Source organism: Acomys minous (genome assembly GCF_964271855.1).
Source record: "Acomys minous genome assembly, chromosome: 14".
In the NCBI taxonomy this organism is placed as follows: domain Eukaryota; kingdom Metazoa; phylum Chordata; class Mammalia; order Rodentia; family Muridae; genus Acomys; species Acomys minous.
In genome coordinates, this window is record NC_140496.1 from 88,789,180 (window position 1) to 88,812,973 (window position 23,794).

Sequence of the window (23,794 nt, forward strand, 5' to 3'; positions counted from 1 at the left end):
AAAATAGTGGAACCTCTTGTGCCTTTTCACACAGTACCTCTTGCCATCCAGCACTCTCTGTGGGTTTTACAGGGATGCTTGGGACCCGAATGTGCAGCAGAACTTGATGTTTACTGTCTATTGTAAAGTTCAGCTCAGGGAACTTGGGTTCTAAGCTACCAGTACTAGATAAGGGTAGTTGGAAGCCATTTCAATCAGCTCCAGATCTCACCAATTGTGACCATCCGGCAACACACACACACACACACACACACACACACACACACACACATGATCATACTTAGTCCCTGATCTAGTGGCCCACAGCTCAAGAAGACAGAAGGAAACTAAAGAGTGGCTGTGGTCAGTACTTTGCCAGCACAACTACCTCAGTGTAAATAATCACTGTTTTTCACTTTTTAAAAAAAATCAAGACCTCCCCCTTTTCGCTAACTGAATAGGGTATATCTTAGGGTTTCTATCGCTGTGTTAAAACATCACGATCAGAGGTAGCTTGGGGAGGGAAGGGTTTGTTTGCCTCACACATTACATTCTGTTACTGAGGAAGTCTAAAACAGGAGAGCTGGAAAGGTGCTGCTTACTGGCTTGCTCCCTCTGGCTTGCATAGAGCCTAGGACCACAAGGGATGGTCCTGGCCACAGTGAGCTGGGCCTTTCCACACCAATCATCATTCAAGAAAATGCCTCACTCATCTACAGGGCACTCTGATAGAGGTGTATTCTTGATTAAGATTCCTTCGTTCCAGAAAACACTACTTATGTCAAGTTGACATGAACACCAGCCAGCAACAGTGTGTTTATATTTTCTACTCTTTCTTTCTTTCTTTTTTGTTATTCTTTCTTCTTCCCTTACCATAATTCTGTCCCTGATTACAACCTTTCATAATTCCATTCCATCTTTTCTCTTTTCTCTTTTCTTCTTGAAAATTCTATTCTAAGTGATTTCCATTTCTCCTTTGCTTTTGATATTCCTTATATATAATATGTAACATACATATTTATGACAGTTCTGTTGTTAGGGTTGTAGAGAGTATATTGCGTTTGTTTTTATCACCTCATCACTGCTATTTGTGGCTGTTATTTATTTTTATACTTTTTACGTATGCTGGAGATTGCATATGGCACTTCACAATCCTATGTAGATGCTGCACCTCTGAGAAGTCCTCCCAGGGTAGCTTCAAGTCAGTTCATGCTGTTCTAGATAAAACCTGCTCCTATTCAAGTTTCAATGAACAACTCAAGGAGTAAGAAAGATTAAAAGTCCCAAGCCAATGACCAAAAAAAAAAAAAAAAAAAAAAAAAAAAGCAGATGCAGCTAGTGAAATCCCAAGGACCCACTTCCGGACACTCATCTGTATGTCACCAAGAAAGATAAGTGACAAAAAGTTCCTGGAGTACAGCACAGATTGTCCTCACACTCTTTCCAACTGGACCTTGCTGCCAAGATTAGAGGAATAGTCACACCGGGTATATATCCCACACAGTCCTCTGTCTACAACATTTCTGAAAGATTAGAAGTCCCTCAGTTATGAGACCTCTAGAGAAAGCTGGACTTTCATGTTCCAATCACTGTTCACTGCTACAACACACCATTCGTCACTAAAGAAATGACAAAGAAACCATAATATAAAAACCCAACTGGGCCTATGTTCAGCATTTCTAATAATCTTACTTCCAAGGGCACATTGCTGAGAGAAGACTTTTTGTTTAAGAGGTTTTTACATAAAAACCAGAGGAAGAGGAGAGAGAGAGAGAGAGAGAGAGAGAGAGAGAGAGAGAGAGAGAAAGAAAGAGAGAAAGAGAGAGAGAAAGAGAGAGAGAGAGAGAGAGAGAGAGAGAGAGAGAGAGAGAGAGAAAGAGAGAGAGAGAGAGATCTATTCAACAGATTTCTGTAACCATAGAAATACAAACAATTTTAAAGGACAAAGCACACCATTGCTGCAGAGGTTGGAAAGATAGAAAAAGAACTCAAAGGTGGGCCATTTATGTATGCAGCTCACGGCTCAGCACTTAGGAGAGCTAGCTGCTCTTGCGAAGGACATTGTTTGGGTCTTAGTACACATATCTGGCAACTCACAACTGCCTGTAACTACAGCTCAAGGGGATCTCATATGCTTTTTGTGTCTCTGTGGGCACCCAAACTCACATGCATGTACATCCATAGACACACCCACAGGCACCCTATTACAAAAATAAAATAAATTCTAAAAATCAAGGAATGATTTTTTTTTAAAAGCTCAGAGAACTCCAGGAAAACCAACTGTACAGTACAAATCAGGTATGAGTGATCTAGTTCAATGATCTAGACCAAGTATAAGCAAGGATTTCAGTGTTTGACGATAAAATGGATAAATCTGAACATTCAGACATTAGTAAAAAAACTATAAACAAAAAATGTCCAGGTGGGTGGCACATACCTTTAATCCTCATGCTTGGGAGGCAGAGGCAGGCAGGTCTCTGTGAGTTCAAGGTCAGCCTGGTCTAGAGAGTTAATCCAAGACAGCCTGGGCTCCACAGAGAAACCTTGTCTCGAAAAACCAAAAACAAACAAACAAACAAATAAACAAACCCAACCAACCAACCAAACCAAACCAAACCAAACCAAAACAAAAACCCATAACCCCAACCCCCCCAAAAAAACTAACCAAATAAACAAAAACCCAACCTCTCCCCCCAAAAGCAAACAAAAATGTAAGCCTTCTAAGACACACAAATAAAAGATCTTTATATTTTTTGTCCATAAGAAAGTAACAGAGTATAAAGAAAAGACAGAGAAAATTTACTCAGTGAAATATAGATAGAAAAAAAAATCCACAAGTCTTGTGGAGAAATGAACAAAATCTATAGGCGTCACCCTGATTCTCAAATAGACATTGCCAGAAAGAACCTCTCTGTGATGTTACAGTTAAAATATCAAGGTACAAAACAAAGAAGAAGTATTACATCTTACAGGAGAAAAACCCCAATTCACATGCAATGGGCATTCTACCAGCATAACAGCAGATTCCATGAAAAACCAAAAATATAAAATTAGATTGGTTGAGTGGATTATAAAGCAACATACAACTATTTGCTGTGTTTGAGAAACATACAAGCTAGAAAAGGCATGCACAGACCGAAAGAGACAGGATAGAATAATATTCAAGCAGAATCAGAAAGTTAGCAAGGTATGTATCTATATTAATATCTGACAAAACTGACTTAAAGCCAAAACTAAAAGAGACAAGAAGGCCACTGCATACATATTGATAAGAAAAGAATACATAAGAATATGTAATGATTAAAAAAGAATATTTAATGAAAAATGAAAGGAAATGGAATTATGTCTATGTCCAATATTTTAGTGTACCCAATTTCATAAAACAATTCTTACTAGGCAAAAAGAAATAAGCAACCTCTACTGCAATAACAGTGGGTGACTTCAATGCTGCAGTTTCACAATAGATAGATCATTTGAACAACAACAACAATAACAACAACAACAACAACAACAAATCAACACTACACATCAAATGGACTAAACACATCCAGTGAGCAATATAAACTGCAGAGCACACATGGAACGATTCCCCACATTGTATTTTAGGCCATAAACTGACCTTACTAAACACAAAAACTAAAGAATTTTCTGCACCTTGTCAGAATGGAAGTGGAAATGACCAGCAAGAGAAATCAAAACAGCCTTGCAGACACATGGCGACTGAGCAATATACTGCAAAGATTAGTGGGCAATTAAAGAATCCAGGGGAAAATTAAAACATTTATAAAAATCAAATGAAAACAGAAATGAAAGTTATGTGACTTTCTGGGATAAAGTCAAATCTGTTCTAGTAGGAATTTTTATAGCTGTGAGCGCTTACATGAAAGTAGAAACAAAAGCAGGGACACTTAGGCTAGCGCTATGTTTGAGATCATAGACAAAATGAACTCACAAGCCAAAGTGAAAAGCATCAGAAGGACAGAGGAAAAATCAGAGCTGAGATTAATGAAATCAAGTCTACCAGAGCAATACAATCAAGCAGGGAAATAGTTATTCGAAGAGATTAACAGAATTGATAACCCTTAGACCAAGCAAATGAAGGATGAACCAAATTAATAAACTCTGAGATGAAGAAAGGAATATCACATGACTTGCTACTGCAATTCTAAGTGTATTAAGGAATATTTTGAAAACATATACACCCATAAGTTAGAAAAACTATAAAAAATGATTTTTTTCTAGATACATAGGACCCCTACCAAAATGGAACAAGGAAGATGTATAAAATCTGAACCCAACTATGAAATTGTCGCAGCATTAAGAGGTCTCCCAATGAAAGAATCCCAATGCAGGCAGATTTGCTATGGATTTTAAAAATCAGATCTTTATAGAATAACTTCACAAATGCTCTTCAAACTACTCCAAAAATAGAAAAAGAAAGTATGCTTATGGACTTACTGTATAAAGCCAGTTTTATTCTCCTCTAACATCTGACCTCAGCCTATCAAGTCTCATCTGGATTTCTTGGTGGAACACTGTCGAACTAAATTCAATAGTACTATAACAATTGTATATGATGATGTCATCTGTCTTATTCTAGAAATGACATAGTCATGTATTAATAAACATGAGAAAACATGTGACCCAGCTGCAGGCTGAGGAGACACAATGGAAGTTGCAGTTTTTAAGCTGTGGCCACTGACCCGTTCTGGTGGAGGAAACCCTTCAAGCAGCTCCCAACAAAGAGAAGATACAGGGTTCATCCAAGAAGACCAATTCTGAGGAAGAACAACCTGAGGAAAACCAAGTTACACTGCAAAGCTACAGTAATGAAAATGGCATGATGTCAGCATAAAAGGGGCAAAAGCAAAAGGAGTAGACTGCAGAACTACATATAAATCAGCATATTTATGACCACTTGATTCTCAGCCAAGGTAACCAAAACACACCAAGGGAGACAGAGAGACTTTAAAACATTTAAAGGACAAGGTCTCTCTATGTAGTTCTGGCTGCGCAGTAACTTGCTAAGAACGGACCACGAGATCCCCCTGCCTCTGTCTTCCTGGGATGCTGGTCTTGGGTTGTATAACAAAGCAGGCTGAGTAAGTCATAGGGAGAAAGCCAGGAGGCAGTACTCATCCATGGCCTCTGCATCAGTTTCTGCCTTGAGTGCCTGTGCAGACTTCCTGAGATGTGACACTGTAAGCTGAAGTGTTCTCTTTCATCCTCAAGTTGCTTTCAGTCATGGTGTTTTATCATAACAATAGAAATCCTAACTAAGATACCATGCTTTTTTTCCCTTTCAATTTAGAAAGACACTATTTACTTTAAACTTGAGACTTACTTACCTCTGCACTTAAAGATATTTCTTCTTCTTCTTCTTCTTCTTCTTCTTCTTCTTCTTCTTCCTCCTCCTCCTCCTCCTCCTCCTCCTCCTCTTCTTCCTCCTCCTTCTCTTCTTCCTCCTCCTCCTCCTTCTCCTCCCCCCCTCTTCCTCCTCCTTCAGATTTGCTTATTTATTATGTATACAGTGCTCTGTCTACAGGTACACCTGCACACCAGAAGAAGGCATCAGCTCTCATTATAGATGGTTGTGAGCCACCATGTGGTTGCTAGGAATTGAACTCAGGACCTCTGGAAGAGCAGACAGTGCTCTTAACTTCTGAGTCATCTCTCTAGCCCCCCAAGATATATTTTATTTTTGATATTTCCACCATTCTTTTGTGGAAGGTATGAGTGTGTAGAAGATAGTGGTCAATCAGATATGATTAAGAGCATGTGTGTGTGAGAGACTTGAGTGGATACATTCATAGGACAGAAGTGGGTACAACTCCAGCTCCCCAGGACTGGAATCTCTGGAGCATATCTGTATGTCACAGAGAGGATCAAGTATCTTATAGTTGTAGCTTTCCAATCAAGTTGAGGCCCTCAAAAATGTTGCCTGGTTAGTGAGTAATGATGTTCACTGAGTAAAATTAAAGGTACCATCATTGCTAAGGTAATTTCTTTTGATCTTTCGCTTTGTCAAAGACTCTGTGACAGGATTTTATTCATGTTTGATCTTGTCACATGTTGATCCTGGCCCCACATCCAGCTGCTCCCTACTTGTGAGATGAAGGTCACTGGGAAGATAATAACAAGCTTACCTAAGTGCTAGCATGTTAGAAGACTAAGGAGCGGTTGTCTCACAGCCTCATCCCAGGGAACTCAGGTAGGTGAAAACCATGTTGCGTGTAGGCACAGGAGGTGCAGAGGATTGTAGAAAAGAAGACTGCATGCCGGGCATGGTCTTCTGCATCCACACTTGTGCCTTCATCCTCCTTGGAATATTGCAGGGGTCTTTGACCCCCTTGAACTAAATTTATAGGGTTATTTAGACACACATATTACTTTTCAGAAAGTTAAGCATCACAGAGAATTATGTTTCATGATAATTGATGCTCAGGATCAAAGAACAAGAAGAAAGAGTGTAATACAGTCTGTTGCTACATGAAAGGCACCTTGTATTCAGTCCTCACGCCCCATCCCTGAGACAGGGTTTCTCTGTGTAGCACTGGCTGTCCTTGGACTTACTTCGTAGACCAGGCTGGGCTTGAACCCACAGAGATCTGCCCGCCTTTGCCTCCTTGAGTGCTGGGCTTTAAGGAGTGTACCACCACACCCAGGTCACATATTCAATTTTTAAATATAAAGGATTACTTTTCAGTTGACATCTTAGTGACTTGGGTGTGGCTCTTCTAACTGACTGTTAAGGAAAGGAAGAAACTAGAAAGGTCAGCTCGGAAAGGATCAGCATTATCATAATATTAGCAAATGATGTACTTAGGTCTTATTCCTGGTTTCTGGCATAAAAGATTCTAAGTTCTAATCCTATGTGTGATAGGGCTCAGTTAGAGTTGCATCTCTTGTTGTTTATGAAGTGCCCTTTGGCCATTTTTGAGTTACATAGAGTGAGTGATTTTTGTTGAGTGTTTATATAGTATCAGCCTGGGGATGGGGTTCTTTTACTTTTCTATTTTTGTTTTTGTTTTTTTAAAAATTTTTTTCTGAGACAGGGTCTCTCTATTTAATCCTGGCTGTCTTAGAACTTGCTCTGTAGATAGGCTGACTTGTTTCTGCCTCTTAAGTGCTAATTAAAGGTGTGTAGCACTACTGCTCAGCTGGAGGTGGAAGGTTGGTTTCTAAAGGACTTGATCAAGTTATCTTTTCATATCTGTGACAAAATACATGAAATTAGTCATTGTACATGAAAACATGTTTACTTTGGATGATGGTTTCTTAGATTTCAGTCTATGTATGCCTACCTCTCTTGCCTTTGTGATGTGGCCTTATTCCAGGATAGACATGAACAATATCCATTCACATCACACATGGAACACCACACTTTGAGTAGCTCAAAGTCACCATTTGGTAAATCAGTGGATTTTCTTTGGTTTACTTACAGAAACATGGATGAGGGTTAGTTGCATGAACAGAAATGATTCAAAGACAATTTTATTACCAAAGTTCACCCCAGCCTAAGTGATAGATCACAAAAATCTGGAAACTTGGAGGTCAGTGCACATCTTGCAGCAGGTCAACAGCCTGGGGTATGCCTCTTCCAGGCAGCTCAGCTTGTCTTATCCTCTTCTAGGCTGCTAGTCTTAGAGATTTCTCAGTAGTTCTTACTGCTCATATAATAAGCTTGGAGATGGAAGAATCTAGTGAATCTGATGAGTTTTATGGACTTTCTGAAGCTATTGAGTTGTTAACAACCCTGATTTTAAGGGGCTTTCATGAAAGATGGACTATTTCACTTTGCTTTAGAATAGTATGTGTCAAAAAAAAAAAAAAAGAATAGTATGTGTCTTAATGAGTTTCTTTCCAAGGTAGAGTGTTTGATAGTGGAGGAAATTGCTACACAACAGAGCCCAAGATGAGCAGAACATCACAGTGGGAAGCACATGGTGGAACACATGAGCTTACTTCATGGTATCCAGGAAGAAGAAAGAGGAGGCAGGGGAGGAGGTGGAGAAGAGGGATAAGGAGGGAGGAGGAGGACGGGGAGGAGGAGGAGGACCAGGAGGGCAAGGATGAGAACAAGGATGAGGAAAAGGGTGAGGAGAGAGACAGAGCACTTGGGAGGCAGAGGTAGGTGGACCGCTGTGAGTTCAAGGCCAGCCTGGTCTACAAAGTGAGTCCAGGACAGCCAAGGCTACACAGAGAAACCCTGTCTCGAAAAACCAAAAACAGACAATGAAAAAACCAAACCCAACAACAACAACAACAACAACAACAACAACAACAACAACAACCCATACAGTCAATCAGAAATAATCAAGCCTCGTTCTTCTTCCCTGCCTCCTATTATCTGAGCATTCAGGCTAAAGAAATGATCCATTTATGCACTAGTCAAGAGACTGTAGCAGTGTGGACTACTTTTAGTAAGACTTTTGAAACAAAGCATAGATGCTATTTCATTCTGCTATGGGCTTTTATTGCATATTCATCACTACGTAATATGAGATTTGAAGTTCTTTCAAATGTTTTCATGTCCCAAGGCTTTTTCTAAGAATGAGCTTTTTTATGGTCCCTTCTTAAAATCAGAAAAAGGCCAGCAATGGGGTGAAAACACACCACTATTTGTATTCTTTCTGTAAACTGCAGGCTTTTATTTCACTGCTACCGAAAGAGCAGCCCCACCTCTTAGAACATTTGAGAGTGATTAAAGAGCAAGACTGATGATACCAAAACACTTAAGTATGTCTGATGGGTGACAGTCACAAAGAACAGCATGATGGATAGCAAAAGTAAATTGCATAAGAAAATCCTGGTCCAAACCACCGTCTCCTTAGAGTAAGTGTAACCATGTATTTCTTTTGAATACTAAAGCACTTCCTTAGTTCAATTTTTATACATTGAATTTCTGATAAGTGTAGAAGTCTATATAAGAAAAGACTCATTCATTTCCTTTTTTTTTTTTTTGCTGTGTTGCCCAGGCTGGCCCTGAATTTGCAGTGATCTTTTGGTTTCTGCCTCCCAAGTGTTGGAATTAAAGATGTGCACCATCATGCCCAGTTTGAGAAAGAAAATCACAAACACACGCAGAAGATAACCTGAGGGTATATGATGAAAAGATGCTAACAGAATTTGACTTAAAATTAGAATGTAAGTATTAAATTCTTGCTCATCATAGTGGATGGCAGAATGCAAGGAGAAATGCTGGATGAAGAAATAGAGACGACAGACAGGTGAGCAGAGCCTTGATATTTTATCCTGAAGCCCATGCCTGCTGTCTGAGAGGGATGGGGAGAAGTAAATGAAATTAGAAAGGAGCATTACTTTTTCTATGGGTGATTGTACTGGTTAGTTTATTGGTCAATTTGTCACAAACTAGAAACACCTGGAATTATCAACTGAGCAATTGCATCCATCAGATCTGTGGGCATAGCTGTGTGGGCATTTCTTTCTTTAAAATTTTTTTATATGTATGGATATTTTGTCTGCATGTATGTCTGTGCATCTCATTGCATACAATTCCTGCAGAGGCCAGAAGAGGGTGTTGGATCCTCCGGAACTTGAGTGACAGGTGGTTGTAAGCATGTGGGTGCTGGGAATCAAATCTGGGTCCTCTGGAGGAGAAGCCAGTGCTTTTTAACTTCAGAGTTATTGCTTCACCCCCGGGGGGGAGGGGGAGGCTCTTGATTGCTAATTGATGGAGAAGGGCCAAGCCCATTGTGGAAGGTGCTACCCATTGGCACCTGGCTTTAAATTGTAAAAGAACTTAAAGGAAACCAGTAAGCAGCATTCCTCCATGGTCTCTGTCCTCAGACCACTGCTTGAGTTCCAGCTGTAATGTTATGCTACATATAAGTGCAAGTCAAATAAACCCCTTTGTCACCTAGGTTATTGTGTGTCACAGTGTTTATTACAGCAACAAAACCCAAACTGGGTCAGTGGTCAAGAATAACAGTTCTATTCTTATTCAATATTCACCTTTCTAAAGATTATGCCTTCTGATTTAATGCTGGGTATTTGCTTTTAAACAGTAACGTGGCTTCAAGCACTTGAAGGCATTTGATTTTTTTTTTTTTTGCTCCAGGTAAGCAATGGATGAACATAGACACCAACAGACATGTTGGCACACCCAATAATGTATAGAAATTGACACTGTGAGAGAATATGACCAATATAACCTGAGACAGAAGGCTCTTTGTTAAAGAGGACATGTCATCTAACAGGAGAAGAAATACAGATCCTGCAGAACTTATTGCAAGACATTATTTTTAACATTAAGATTTTATAAAATTTAGGTTGCAATTATAAACTTGTAGAATTCTTATAAAGAAGAATACATAAAATGTCACTTTTCTATTAAATTATATCACGTGGGAGCTGGAGAGACAGGCTTGTGGTTAAGAGCCCTGGCTGCTCTTCCAGAGTACCTGGGTTCAGTTCCCCAGTACTCAGATGGCAGTTCACAATCCTTGGTATAACTCCAGTTCCAGGGGATCCAACACCCTTTTCTGGCCTCAGCGGGAATTGTATGCATGAGATGCGCAGACATACATGCAGACAAAATATCCATACACTTAAAATATTTTTAAATAAAGAAAAAGCCCCCATAGCTATGCCCACAGATCAGATGGATGCAATTGCTCAGTTGATAATTCCAGGTGTTTCTAGTTTGTGACAAAATGACAGATAAACACCCGTACACATAAAATAAATAAATATTTACTTATTTAAAAATTATACTATGTTATCATTTTCTGCTACAAATGGCAACTTTTAAACAAATTTATAACTAAAAACATCTTAAGGTTTCACCACACCTAGGTGATAAGATGTTTCAGATAAATATTCCTGTAAGAATACAATTTGTAGTTCTGAAAACTACTATCTCTGCAAACCCAGTCCTTTGTGGAACCAGACCTTTACTATCAATCTTAAAAGTTCTAGCTACATAAACTGTCATGGCAAATATTGTTTAGCATTATGATAAAACGTCACTCAGGGGGCTGGAGAGATGGCTCAGAGGTTAAGAGCACTGGCTGCTCTTCCAAAGGTCTTGAGTTCAGTTCCCAGCAACCACATGGTGGCTCACAACCATCTACAGTGAGATCTGGTGCCCTCTTCTGACCAGCATGTCTACATGCAGGCAGAACAAAAAGTCACTCAGGCAATTCTACAATCCTTATGTGCTGATGTTCATGTTCATCTCCATATTTGCATCAACATCATAAAGTAAGAATTATTATTGTATTTATATTTTGTTTCAAGTACAGGAAGGCAGGATTATGCTCTGTAGAGACTATCAATATTTAAAAATTATTAGTTCCTTCATTGCTACATTCAACCTCTTGATAATGTTTAGTGACCTTTCCCAACTCTTTGCAGGTCTACCCCGTCTTCCCTTCCCACCACTTATAAAACTAAACCCAAAAAGACAAAGGCGAACTCCTTAAATACTCTGGAAAATGTGGTCTTCCACTGGAGTATAGTTTTTGTATCAGGGCCTAGTCTCAGAGCAAACTGTCTCCCCTCTCTCAGCAGTTAACAACTGCCAATATTACCACAGCTAGGTTTGGGAGTATGTGTCAAACTGTCCTCTCCATAGTGGGATTTCATCTGGCTTGGGCTTGCATAGATTTTATGCATGTTGTTACAACTGTGGTGAGTGCATATGTGCAGCTGCCCTGCTGTGTCCAGGAGACAAAATGTTTCTTTATAGTCATCTGCTATTGTTGGCTCTTATACTCTTTCCACCCCATTTTCCCATTTTCTAAAATAATCTCTGAGACTTGGAAGGGCGTGTGTGTATGTGTGTGTGTGTGTGTGTGTGTGTGTGTGTGTGTGTGTGTGTGTGTTTGTTCAGTCCCTTTAGGACTGAACATTCTGAAGTTCTCTTATTCTTTGTGCTTTGCCTAATTGTGGACTTTAATCTGTTAATCGCTATCTATTGCAAAAGAAGATTCTCTGAAGGTTGTGTACAATTTCAGGTCAGCAAGAGTCAATTTACTACTATATCTATTTAGCAGGGTAATAATACTAGTTTCTGCCTTAGGCCCTCTGTCTTATTTAGCTGTAGCTCCTTGACCCAATGATGGTACCAGGGATGGGCTTCATTTTGAGGAGTGAGACTTTAATCTAACCAGAAAGTCGTTGGTTACTCCCATGATGGTTGTGCCGTTATTGTACTAGTTGCCCTGTCTTTCCAGGCCAGTCATTATTGTAGTTCACAGGGTTCATAGACGGGTATAACTGATCATTACTTTTTTCTCTGTTGGAATGCATAACACCCTACAGAACAATGAGCAATAGCCGATAGGGTTGAAGCTTACAGGTCAGTACCAGCTTGATTTCCCCGTTTCTATTACTCAAATATGCCATGTCTTCAGCAATAGGGTTTTACTGTCAAGTTTTGGAGGAAAATCAAGAGGATTAGCCACATCTTTATGGACCCAAGGGTCCTCACTATCCTATAGAATCCATCAACCATTTTTTGTGTTCCACTCAAGTATGCAAACTTCAAAAGATAGTGCTTAGCTGAAATGCATTCTTACTGTTTTGAGTTCATCTAGTTGTGTAAGGCACTGAGGCATCTTAATGACTTGTTGTTTGATAGGGAATATCTACACACTCCAGGCTGTCTTTGAACTCATTCTGCAGTCTAGAGTAGCCTTGAATGTACAGTCCTATTGCCTCAGCCTCCCAAGTCTGGGATAATAGATGTGCACAGTCAAGGCCTATCATTATGTTCTTCTGAGAAGAGATATCCATCCTTTAACCATAGGACTTTTGTCTGTTTGAGACATGAAGAGATTACTAGTATTTATTGTTTCTCCTGCTCTTAAGGTGCACCTTTGGTTGATTAGGTAACATAGTCATGATACTGGGATGCTGTCCAGAGAGGGAATATCCTATATTATGGCTTTAATAGAGAACACTTTTAAAACATATTTTTATTGATTCCTTAGGAATTTCACATCATGCACCCTGATCACACTAATTTCCCAGTCCTTCCATGGCCATCCCCCCCCTCTTGACCTCCCCCACACAAATAAACAAAATAGAAAAAATACAATTTGTGTTATCTATATACTCCCTGAGCATGGCTAAACTCTTGGTGGCCTGCCGCTTTAATAGAACTGAGTTCTTTCTCTCCCTTAGCCATGCCAGAATTTATCAATTGTGGAGATGTACACTTCAGCATCTCCACCACACTTTTTAAGAGGTCTCTTCAATGACTTCCTGTTTAAGCTGCTACTTTTTTTATGGGGGGCTAAAGTAGGGGTAGGGGCTGTCACAGAAGCCTTCCATGTCCCTCTTTCTCAACTGTGCATTTGCAGTCATTGATACCACCAAAAAAGTAGCTTTCTTGCTCTTTATAGTCAGCAGGGGCACAGATCATGAGATTCCAGAAGGTTTATGGAGACAGCAAGCACAGACCACAAACACAGTTGCACTAGGACCACAAACCCAGACAAGGAGGCAGCCTGGACCATGGACATCACCATGGCCTCGGGTGGCAGCATAGGCTACTCACATCAGTATGGACCCCAGTGGTAGTACAGCCAAGAGGCATCAACACAGATTCAGGTGACGGCTCAGACCATGGACATCCTTATGACCTTTGCTGTTAACACGGGTCGGGGACATCAACACAGACCCTCGATGCAGTAGGACCTTGCACCCAGACATGTCCCTGAGTGGCAGCACAGACCCCAGCCATCACCCTGGCAGCAAAGGCAACTAAGATCAGTAAGGTCCCTGGCAGCACCGCAACATCAAACTCACTAAAATCTACCTGCCTCTGCCTGCCAAGTGTTGGCATTAAAGGTGTGTGCCACCATGTCTGCCAAAGAAGGAAATTTTAATATAAATTATCCACGGAAAATAAAATGATGCAAATGTGTTAACTCATTTTACCACCAGAACTTTGAGAAGATGGTGCTCCTGTTTCCTCATAGAAAGTATAGATAATAAGACTGGTATTTAAGGAGGGCATGATCTTGGTTAGATCAGAGAAGGAAAATGACAGAATGGCAAAGAATCGTGAACTTTGTTCAACTGAGCTGCACCTAACAGTGCACTGATATTCATCTGATGTTGACTCTGTTGTAAGCAGAGAAAATGGTCAGAGAAGAAAGATGGACATGAGGCAGGGATTACCAAGGACAGGCTTGGTGCTGTGGGAATACAACCGAGACCATAAGGGCAGTTCATAGGTACACCACCCTCCAACTTCAGGGCTTGTCACTTTTCACTATAAAATACATAGGCACCTCACTTCTATTTGGGGTGATGAGGGTGGAGCTTGATAACTTGGAGACCTGAGTGTTGCCCTGCACCAAAATGTGAGCCAGTAAGTTGGAGATGTGCATGGGCTGCCGTAGTATATGCCCTTCCTGGGTTCAGACCGTGAAACTGGCTCCACTGAAATTTGACCTTGCAGGGCTATTTCTCGTTGTCCAAGCAAGCACAATTTGGAAGAATTCACAGAAGCTTATTTCTAATTTAGCTATGCTGGCATGCTACAGTTTCACCACACAAAGGTTAAGCAATAGCTAGGGCCACACCTTTAATAAGTGATAGGACCAGGAGTTATACCAAGCTTTACCTAATACCAGGCCTGGGTTTATAATTAACCACAGTCCAAAGGGCTTTATTTCCTTCTAATTCATAGGTCAAGAGAATTAGTAATTAATTCATTAGCAACAGTTTGAGAATAGTCTTATTATTCGACATTAGATAAGAAAAAAAAAAACCCACCACCACCACCAACAACAAAAAAAACCCTGCCCCTTCCATTTCATTTTGAGAGAAAATTTTAGAAAAAGGAAGAAAAGGACAGAATCAGTACAGAAGCTTCTTGGAGGAGGATAAGGAGGAGGGGACAGGCCGTTATGAGGACACAGCTTTGTCGATGCTGTGGTGTGTACGATGATGAACCATGTGCCAGCCTTGCTTCCACTTGCTTCTGCTCGGGACAGGAGTTCATTTCAGAAGGAGAGGGATGCTCGTGCTGAGCTCCATTTGGGCCTCATCTTTGGGCATTGACTCTGTTCTTCTGTAGTGGCTCACTGCATATTAAGAATTCATTTATTTGTTCACTTAAAGCTGGAGCTTGTTATACCCCATTTGGAATTCTGCAGAAAACAACCCCGACTGCGGATTCTAAACAATAGAAATTTATCTCTTGCTGTTCTGTAGGCTTGGGAGCAGTGTGCTGGTATATTTAATAACTAATGAAAGGCCATTTCTAGGTTCTTACAAGGTATGTTCTAACCGAGTCTCAGTTGGTAGAAGGGGCTAGCTATCTGTTCGAGATTCCACTTACATAAGTATTTTCTGTGGCTTGAGATTGAAACTAGGGCCTTGTCCATCAAAGGCAAGTGGACTACCACCAAGCTACAAGCCCCAGCCTGACAGTCCCTGTGGTAAGTGCACTACATCCATAGAGTGCTCCCATGACCTAATTACCTTGCAAAGTCCTCTCCTAATATTATCGTGTGGTTTTAGTATTTCAACATGTGAGTTCTGTAAATATAAATAATCTTATACTAGAGCCCTAAAGCTTGGGATGCATACACTGTGGCAATTCTTAGGGAGGTCAGCACTTTGTTCATGCCAGTATTTTTTTGTATGTGCGTGTATGAAAATAATAAACCACAGCCTCTGGAGTACGTTCTTCCTGAAGCGTTACAGCGGTGTGGGAGTCTCAGCAACTACATTATTATTCAGCAGAGACACTGAATGAATGCATAAGAAATGTGGCATTTATTTGCATCAATTATTTGCATGAGAAGTGAGACTGTTTTAAAAATTATGACCATTATATAGTGACCTCTTTTAAGCATTTTATAACTTTTAGCTTATATAGCAATGATTAAATAGATTGAATTTTAATTCTCAGTGCTTTAAGATACGAGAGGAATGTCTTACGCAGCAAAGCCTCAGACCATTTCTTTTATTGTTGTTATTTATTGTTGAAACATGCTTCATTGATTAACCCCGTTTCTCTCCTAACACAACTTAATGTGATCTTGTCTCGCTAATAGTTTTCACTAGTATTCATCACTTGTTTCCCATCTAAAGAATGGGGGTTGGTATTTCCAATTATTGTCTTATCATAAAGGTATATACTAAATTTTAGGAAGAAAGTAATTTAGATACAATAATAAAATCTCCATAAGAGTTATGTAGCAAATATAGTTATATGCCACTTGAATATCTACTGTTTTCTGGCACTGGTCAGTTAGAAATTAAATGGCACTTTAGTTTGGCTTGTTGTGATCACAATGGACATTCCCACTAGGGATGTACAATGAACTAAGATCTGAGGGCTGTATAGTATCACAGAGCTGTGCTGACTATGGTTTTCATTGCCTCATCAATACATTGAAACCACTGACATTTTCTTCATGTCTCAATAGTTTTATAACTTTATAGTTCTCACATTATGTACTTCTGATAGAAGGCATTTCATTCATTTGAAAGAAAAAAACAAAGATACATACTGAATAAGCCCCCCCCAAAAGCATTAGAAAGGAGACTATATCCAAAGAGAGACAACCCAGCTGGGGCTTGTCACCTTGGCAAGATACCTAGTCTGAAAATTATTTGTAGTTATATAAATTTTTAAACATTTTTTTATTTTATATATATATTTCTATTATTACACATAGAAACAATAAACTACCTATAGCAAGAAGAACTGTAAGAAACTGAAAGTGCAAGCTTCTTGGATGCTCCATAGGCCCTCTTTAGATGGCAGGGATCTGCCTATCTGCTCTGTGACCCAGCTGGGCTAAGCTGGCAAACAGCTGGGGGCAGGGCTGAGAGTGATTAGAACCCAGAGGTGCTTGGGTGCCCCACACTTTTTCAGGAGGCAGCTAATGTGGATTATGTCCCATGCTGTGACTCAACTCTGCCTGTCCACTCCTCATCCCAGATATGGCAAGCAGTAGAGCTTCACGGATATCCCACAGTCCTTCCTAAGATGGCAGCGAAAGTGGGCTGTCCCCTGGGAGTTTTCTGTGGGTTAGCTCAGTGGCCAGGGGTTGGACCCACCCATGCTCCACACAGTGTGGATCCCTTTCACCTGGGAACCAGCAGCACTGGTGTTTTGTAGCTCTCAGTTTGATCTTTAGGCCGCTGTGCAGTTTTGATTGTCCTGTTAATCAGATGCAATGTATGTTTGGCACCACCATCTTGGATCTCCCTCTGTTTACCTAGTTATATAAATTTATTTTGTGGTTTCAATGCCAAAATAAAATTTAGTCAGAATGGTGGTGCATAGCTCTGCCTGACAGTATTAAGAAGTAAATTTTGGACATAGGGAGAAGCCTGAGGATGACAAATTTGGGATTTTTTTTTTTTTTTTGCTATCACAAGGTATATATTAAAAAGAAGATTCCTTCTATTTCCCCATTCTCCTTTGCTTCTCTCACCTAGAGTCCCAAAAGGAAGTCTTCCCCTCTGTCCGACTTTCCTGGTAAGTGAAGACTTTCATGGGACATGCCCCTTGGGCTAGTGTGCAGATATAAGTGAGTATATACCATTTGACTCTTTCTGCTGCTGGCTTAACTCACTCATTATGATCATTTGTAGTTCAATCCATTTGTCCACAAATTTTGGGAATTCCTTGTTTTTAATAGCTGAGTAATATTCCATAGTGTAAATGTGCCACAGTTTTTTTAATCCATTCTTCTACTGAGGGACACTTAGGCTGTTTCCATGTTCTGGCTATTATGAATAAGGCTGCTATGAACATGGTTGAGCAAATGTTCTTGTGTGCTGGTGCATCTTCTGGGTATATTCCAAGGAGTGGAATAGCTGGGTCTTGAGGAAGCGTTAGTCCCAGTTTTCTGATATAGTGCCAAATGATTTCCAAAATGGTTGTACTAGCTTGCATTCTCACCTACAAGTAGGACATTATGATGAGCAGATCTGGGCTCAGGGGTCCTGCTCAAACTATGGCACCAGGCAAGGACAATACGTGCAGTAAACTTTGAACCCCTACCAAGATCTAGCCAATGGATAGGACGTTCTCCACAGTTGAGTGCAGAGTGGAGACTGACTTTCACATGAACTCTGGTGCCCCATATTTGACCACATCCCATGGATGGGAAGGCCTGGTGGCACTCAGAGGAAGCAGGCTACCAAGAAGAGATTTGATACCCTGTGAGCATATACACGGGGAGGAGGTCCCCCTCAGTCACAGTTATAAGGGAGGGGAGTAAGGGGGAAATGGGAGGGAGGGAGGAATGGGAGGATAGAAGGGATGGGATAACAATTGAGATGTAATATGAATAAATTAATAAAATATATTAAAAAAGAAAAAAACAGTTTATGTACATACATACACTTTTGTTTTGTTTTGTTTTTTGAGACAGAGTCTCTCTGTTACCTTTGGCTGTTGTGGACTTGCTTTGTAGACCAGGCTGGCTACATATACATTCTTAAATGCACAAATGCAATATGAACAGTCTGTATAATGTCATTTGTATGTCTGTTTTGTAACAACAATCAATGAAAAGAGAGACCATGAATTTGAAAGAGAGTAAAGACCAGTTTATAGGAAGGTTTGAATGGAGGAACGGAAAAAGGAGAAGCGGCATAATTATATTACAGTATCAGAAAGTTAAAATAAATAATTAAGAAAAAACAAACAGTTTAAAGCTCTTCTACATTATTTTGAGATGACCATTAATTCTGGGGCAGAATCATTACTTGTTTGGAACTAGTTGAATGACATCATGTATATTTCAGGATCTTGATATGGTGTTAGGGCTGGGTTTGTGAATGCAGCCTCAATTTCTTTTTTAAGTCATAGAAAGGTTGATTGTTCCTTGAACCATGTGCTTTGAGATGTCTCACCAAAGTAGTATGAGGAAACCAGTCTGTAAATTGCTGCCTCACTTCTTCTGAACCATGGGAGCTAGAGTGAGGGAGAAGGCTGTGAAGCAAGGAAGCTGAGGCCTGGCCTCAGATGCACTTTCCACATGAAGTTCAAGGTCTGGAAGACATATGGGGCGACAAATAACTGGGGTTACAGATCTGGAAGAGCTACCTGTCCAAATACAGGGATTCCCTAAAGACTTTGTTAATCTGCCTTTCCTCATAGCCCTCACTACCATATTTTTAGCAGGACTTGAGTTGTTGTTTGTTGTCTTTTTTAAAAAATACAACCCCCCAAATCCCAACCCACAAAAATATGACCCCCCAAGCACGTGTGTGAACAGGCGTGCATGTACACACACACACACCAAACAAGCAAAAAGAGCAATAAGGGAAAACAAAAAAGCTTAAACAAAGCAAAATAGAACAAAAAGTCCACAAAAATAATGTTAAGTTTGTTTCGTGTTGGCCAACCACTCTTGGACTTGGGGCCTGCCCTGAAGTACAGTTAATAAATTCAACGAGAGTCCACTGGCGAAAACTGATTTCTTCATTGGCCAGGGAGTATCAATTGTGATAGCTTCTTTGGTATGCATAGGACTCAGTGTCCACTTCGTCTTCTCAGTGCTGGGACCCCATCAGGTTTGAACCTGTCCTGGCTTTCTGCATGTTGCCACAGTCTCCTTGAGTTTATATGAACATCAGTCCTCTTGTGTTTAGAAGACACTGTTTCTTGGAATCATCCATCACCCCTGGCTCTTACAATCCTTTGTTTCCTCTTCTGAGCCTTGAGGAAGCAGGGGTTGATGATGGAATCCCAGTTAGGACTAAGTGCTCCGAACTTTCTCATTGCCATTCTCATTAGGAGATTGCCCACTTGTGGATCTCCATGTTAATTCCCTTCTACTGTAAGAAGAAGCTTCTCTGATGTGGATTGAGCAGGACATTGACCATTTTGTTGCTAGGCTCCTTTAGTAAAATAATGGTAGCATATTTTCCTTTAGGCTCCTGACCTATCTAGTCTCAGGTTCTTGGCCACTTTAACAGTGTCAGATATGAGTTCCTTTATGTACAGTGCCTTAAATACTATTGGAAAGTGGTTGATTACTCCCATAACACTTATGCCTCTATTGCACTAGAATATTTTGCAGGCAGGTCACTGTTGTAGGTTGCAGGTTTATACCTGAGTGATATTAATGATTAACCTTATTTTGTACAGAATTGAAAAAACTGCATATTAAGGACTGAGCCACAAAATATATACAAGTCTTTTGCCTTAATTTGTCCAATCATCTGTGTGTCTTATGGAAAGCACAGAGGCTACATGTGTAATTTGGATCAGTACAATTTTAGAAGCTTTTTTCTTGAAATATGAGCCTAGGGTGTTGACTTTTGACAGGGCTCTAGTGCAACTTAGCTTCTTTTAGTAAATATAATACTAGTTAAAACATAATGACCTGTGCATGGCTAATATAACTGCAAATTTCTTGTACTTATTTTAAAAAGGATTTCATTTATTGTTTGTTTATTTAATGTGAGTAGGTGCTTGCCTGATATATATATATATATATATCTGGTACTCATAGAGGTCTGGAGAAGGCATTGGCTTCCCTAGAGCTGTAATTACTGATAATTATGAGCTGTCATGTGGGTTCTGGGAACCAAACCCAGATTTTCTGCAAGAGCAGCAAGTGCTGTTAATTACTGAACCATCTCTCTAGTCCCTCCTGTGTCTTTTGACTAGCAATAAATTTTATTGTTAAATTAGAAACTTAAGGATAAAATTAAGATGAAAATTATTATGAAAAATGCTTTGATTATTATCAGTCAACTAAGTGGTAAGCACATTTACTCTCTGGGTATTTATGTAAGTATCTGAAGAGATTTATCTGTTGGTAAGAATCAATGGCTTTTCTCTGAGCAAATATATTCAAAGCAATTAATCACAGCCTAGTGTGTGCAGCTCAAAATGTTACTTTCTCTTTACTGTTTGCGAGGCTGTATGTTATATTGGGAAGTTATACATAGTATAAGGTTGAAGGTTGGAAGTAAGTGTAGAAGCAATAAGTCATAAGGAAAATGAACTTCTGTACAACAAAGGGTTAAAAAAGAAGCAAGCATTCACTTAGTACCCAAGGGGATTGTACAAAAATTCCTCTGATTCATCCTTAATAATTTTCATAGGGGAAGGTAGATTTTACTGTTTCTATGAGCCACAGAAGTTGTGAGGTAATGCCTGGCAATTAGCATAAGGTTGAAGCCAAGTAGCTGGAAAAACATGTTCCAGGACATTGCAGATCAAATCATATTTCTATAAAAAGAATCTGCTGGATGTTCCACCGATGGAACATCAAGCATAAAAGGGTAGTTTAATGGATTTCAGTCATTGTCTAAACACAGAATCCCTCAGCCACGGGGATGTGCCCTGCTAATAATACGCTGTGAACCCGGTGGGAGGAAGTAGAACACAAGTGCCAAGTAAGATGCTTTCCCTTTTCTGAGATTTGAGTTGCAGTATTTGACTTTTGAGAATGACTGAAAAGGAGTGGCTGCGTAGAGCCCGTCTATGGGAGCTGTGCTTTTAGGGGATGTAGACAGTGGCGCTGCAGAAGGGCTCCGGAGACAGGGCACGCCTCGTGAAGCTATTGAACTCCTTGTCTTGGTTGCCACGTAAAGTCTGCAGAAAGCTGAAGCGGTGACTCAGTGGTTATAAAAGCACCTGTGTTTGGTTCCCAGAACCTACATGGTGAGCTACCCGTTCATAACTCCAGTCCCAAGAATTCCAGCCCCCACCCCCCTTTGACTTTTGAGGGCATCAGGCATGCATGTGGTACACATATGTACATTCAGGCAACACACTAACATAAGATAAAATAATCTAAAAAGAATAAAAGTCAGTTGAAACGTGACCTAATCGAGAGAATTCTTTTGTATATATTTGTATTAGGGTTTGCTTTGGGGAGTATTTTAAGTCAGCGGTCATTACCCTGAAATTTAAATTATACTAATGGCCCAGCTGTTTCTTAAACTATTTAAAGGCAATCATTCTTTGAAAATATTGAAGGCCTGGGGTGTGGTGGTGCAGTGGCAGGTGTGAGTTCGAGGCCAGGCTGGTCTACAAAGTGAGTCCAGGACAGCTAAAGCTACACAGAAAAGCCTGCCTCGAAAAACCCCAAACCAAACTGAACGAAAAGAAAAAAAACAAGACAAAACAAAACAAAACAACAACAACAACAAAAATATTGAAGAAATGATACACAAAAATTTAAACAACATTCATTAAGGTAGATGATCATAAAGATTAGGCAGGGAGTAATGTTACAAAAACTATCCTCAGTAGCATCCTTCCTCAGTAGCATCCTCAGTAGCATCCTCAGTAGCATTCTGATACACTACACTAACACACAGAAAAGTTAGAGGGAAACTATTTCATTTATATCATTACAAGAACATAAACTTAGAAATAGCTTTTAGGAATATTCAGAAACTTGAAAAATGAAATTATAAAACTCAGCCCTGCGTGGAGGACCATGCCTGTAATCCCAGCACTTGAGGGTGGGGTAGGGGGGATCTCTGTGAGTTCAAGGTCAGCATGGTCTACAAAACCAACTCCAGATCAGCCAAGTCTACACAGATAAATCCTGTCTCAAAAAACCAAAAGAAACAAACAAACAAATAAACAACAACAAAACCCAAAGAAACTTCTGCATGTAGTATCATGGAAAGAATTGAGCAAACAGATGTACCTTGAAAAATAAGATTGTTTTAAGAAGTCAGTTCTATTTAGGTTTGTTCTATCTGCATTATGACATCAATAAAAAAGTAAACTCCATTTCTAGTGAATATCGTAAAGAACCTGGCAAAGCATTCTAAATTCCACTTAGAAGAACTTATGTTGTACAAGAGCAGCTGGAAAAAGCTAAAAAACAAAAATATTAAGAAGAGACATTATCTTAGCAGATGTGAAGCTGTGTTATAAAGCTGATTAAATAAAAAAACAGATGATGCTGAGTCAGTGGTTTCAAGCCTCAGACTCAATTGTGTTCAGAAATTTAACTCAGGAAAAAGTTGCCTTTTGGATCAATGGCATTAAAAAAAAAAGTACGTTTATCACATACATGAAACAATATCCACTGTGTGATCATTTGAGAGGAAACAGCCTTCTTATAATGTTCTTTATGTTTACTTACTTACATTTACTTTTAATTTAAAATTTTATACAGTGTACATTTTTGTGTATAAGCATAAATATTTTTTGGGGGTGGTGGTCATGAAAACTTGCTGGCTCAGAGAGGCACAGAAAGCACCCAACTGACCTTCCTACTCAGCTCATGTCCCAGAAGGAAAAAGCCAAAGGCCAAAAGCTCAGTTGACACCCAGGGGGAAAAAGCCAAAAGCTAAAAGGCAAAAAGTTAAAGAGCTCTTTCTTCTTCTCCACTCTGTCTTAAATACCCTTTAACTCAGTGCTCTGCCTTTCTACTTAATCCCTGTTTGCTGGTTTCTTGCTCCACTTCTTGACCTAGGGTTAACCTTATTAAGTCCTGTATATAGAAAGCTCTTGGATTAAAGGTGTGTGTTACAGCCGATCACACCAAACAAGAAACAAATTCTTACAGTTTACAATCTCAGGGTTCACAATGGCATCAAATATCCTTCAATATTCCCTCCTTTTTGTCTAAATAAAAGACTCTTCTCTAATGTCAGTAAACTATATACTATCTGGTAAAAAATTACATTCATAATGTGCAGTCTATTTGTGTTTGGTAACCTTGGAGAAAGTATTCCACCATCTGTCCTGTCTTGGTGAGTCCAAAGTTCTTTACCTAAGTTACTTTGTATAAGCATAAATATTTATTTAATATTGTTTAAGTTTTTGAAAGTAGATTTCGATTACAGCACTTTTCCTCTTCCTTCTCAAAACTCCCTGCAA

General features: G+C 39.7%; 1 protein-coding gene and 1 long non-coding RNA gene across 9 annotated transcripts in view; one reads left to right on the plus strand and one right to left on the minus strand.

Moving 5' to 3' along the window:
* The window catches only part of LOC311583559 (uncharacterized protein), an 88,515-nt gene that overhangs the window by 34,755 nt on the left and 29,966 nt on the right, over positions 1 to 23,794 (minus strand). For 2 of the 8 annotated variants that reach the window (XR_014774570.1, XR_014774572.1), the window contains exon 1: positions 5,328 to 5,416. The exons of 3 other annotated variants lie outside the window; for them this stretch is intronic. Coding sequence is in view for 1 of the 5 variants with exons in the window: in XM_084757282.1 (XP_084613408.1) it covers positions 17,066 to 17,195 (130 nt within the window). In the remaining 4 variants the exon portion in view is untranslated. Of the gene's footprint in view, positions 1 to 5,327; positions 5,417 to 5,458; positions 5,531 to 17,065; positions 17,196 to 23,794 lie in introns of those variants that run through there. 3 more of the 8 variants (XM_084757282.1, XR_014774573.1, XR_014774574.1) reach the window with 3 other exon arrangements.
* On the plus strand, positions 14,808 to 17,515 carry LOC311583563. Its single transcript, XR_014774582.1, has 3 exons — positions 14,808 to 15,238; positions 15,325 to 15,401; positions 17,419 to 17,515. It is a non-coding gene; the product is annotated as an uncharacterized lncRNA (long non-coding RNA).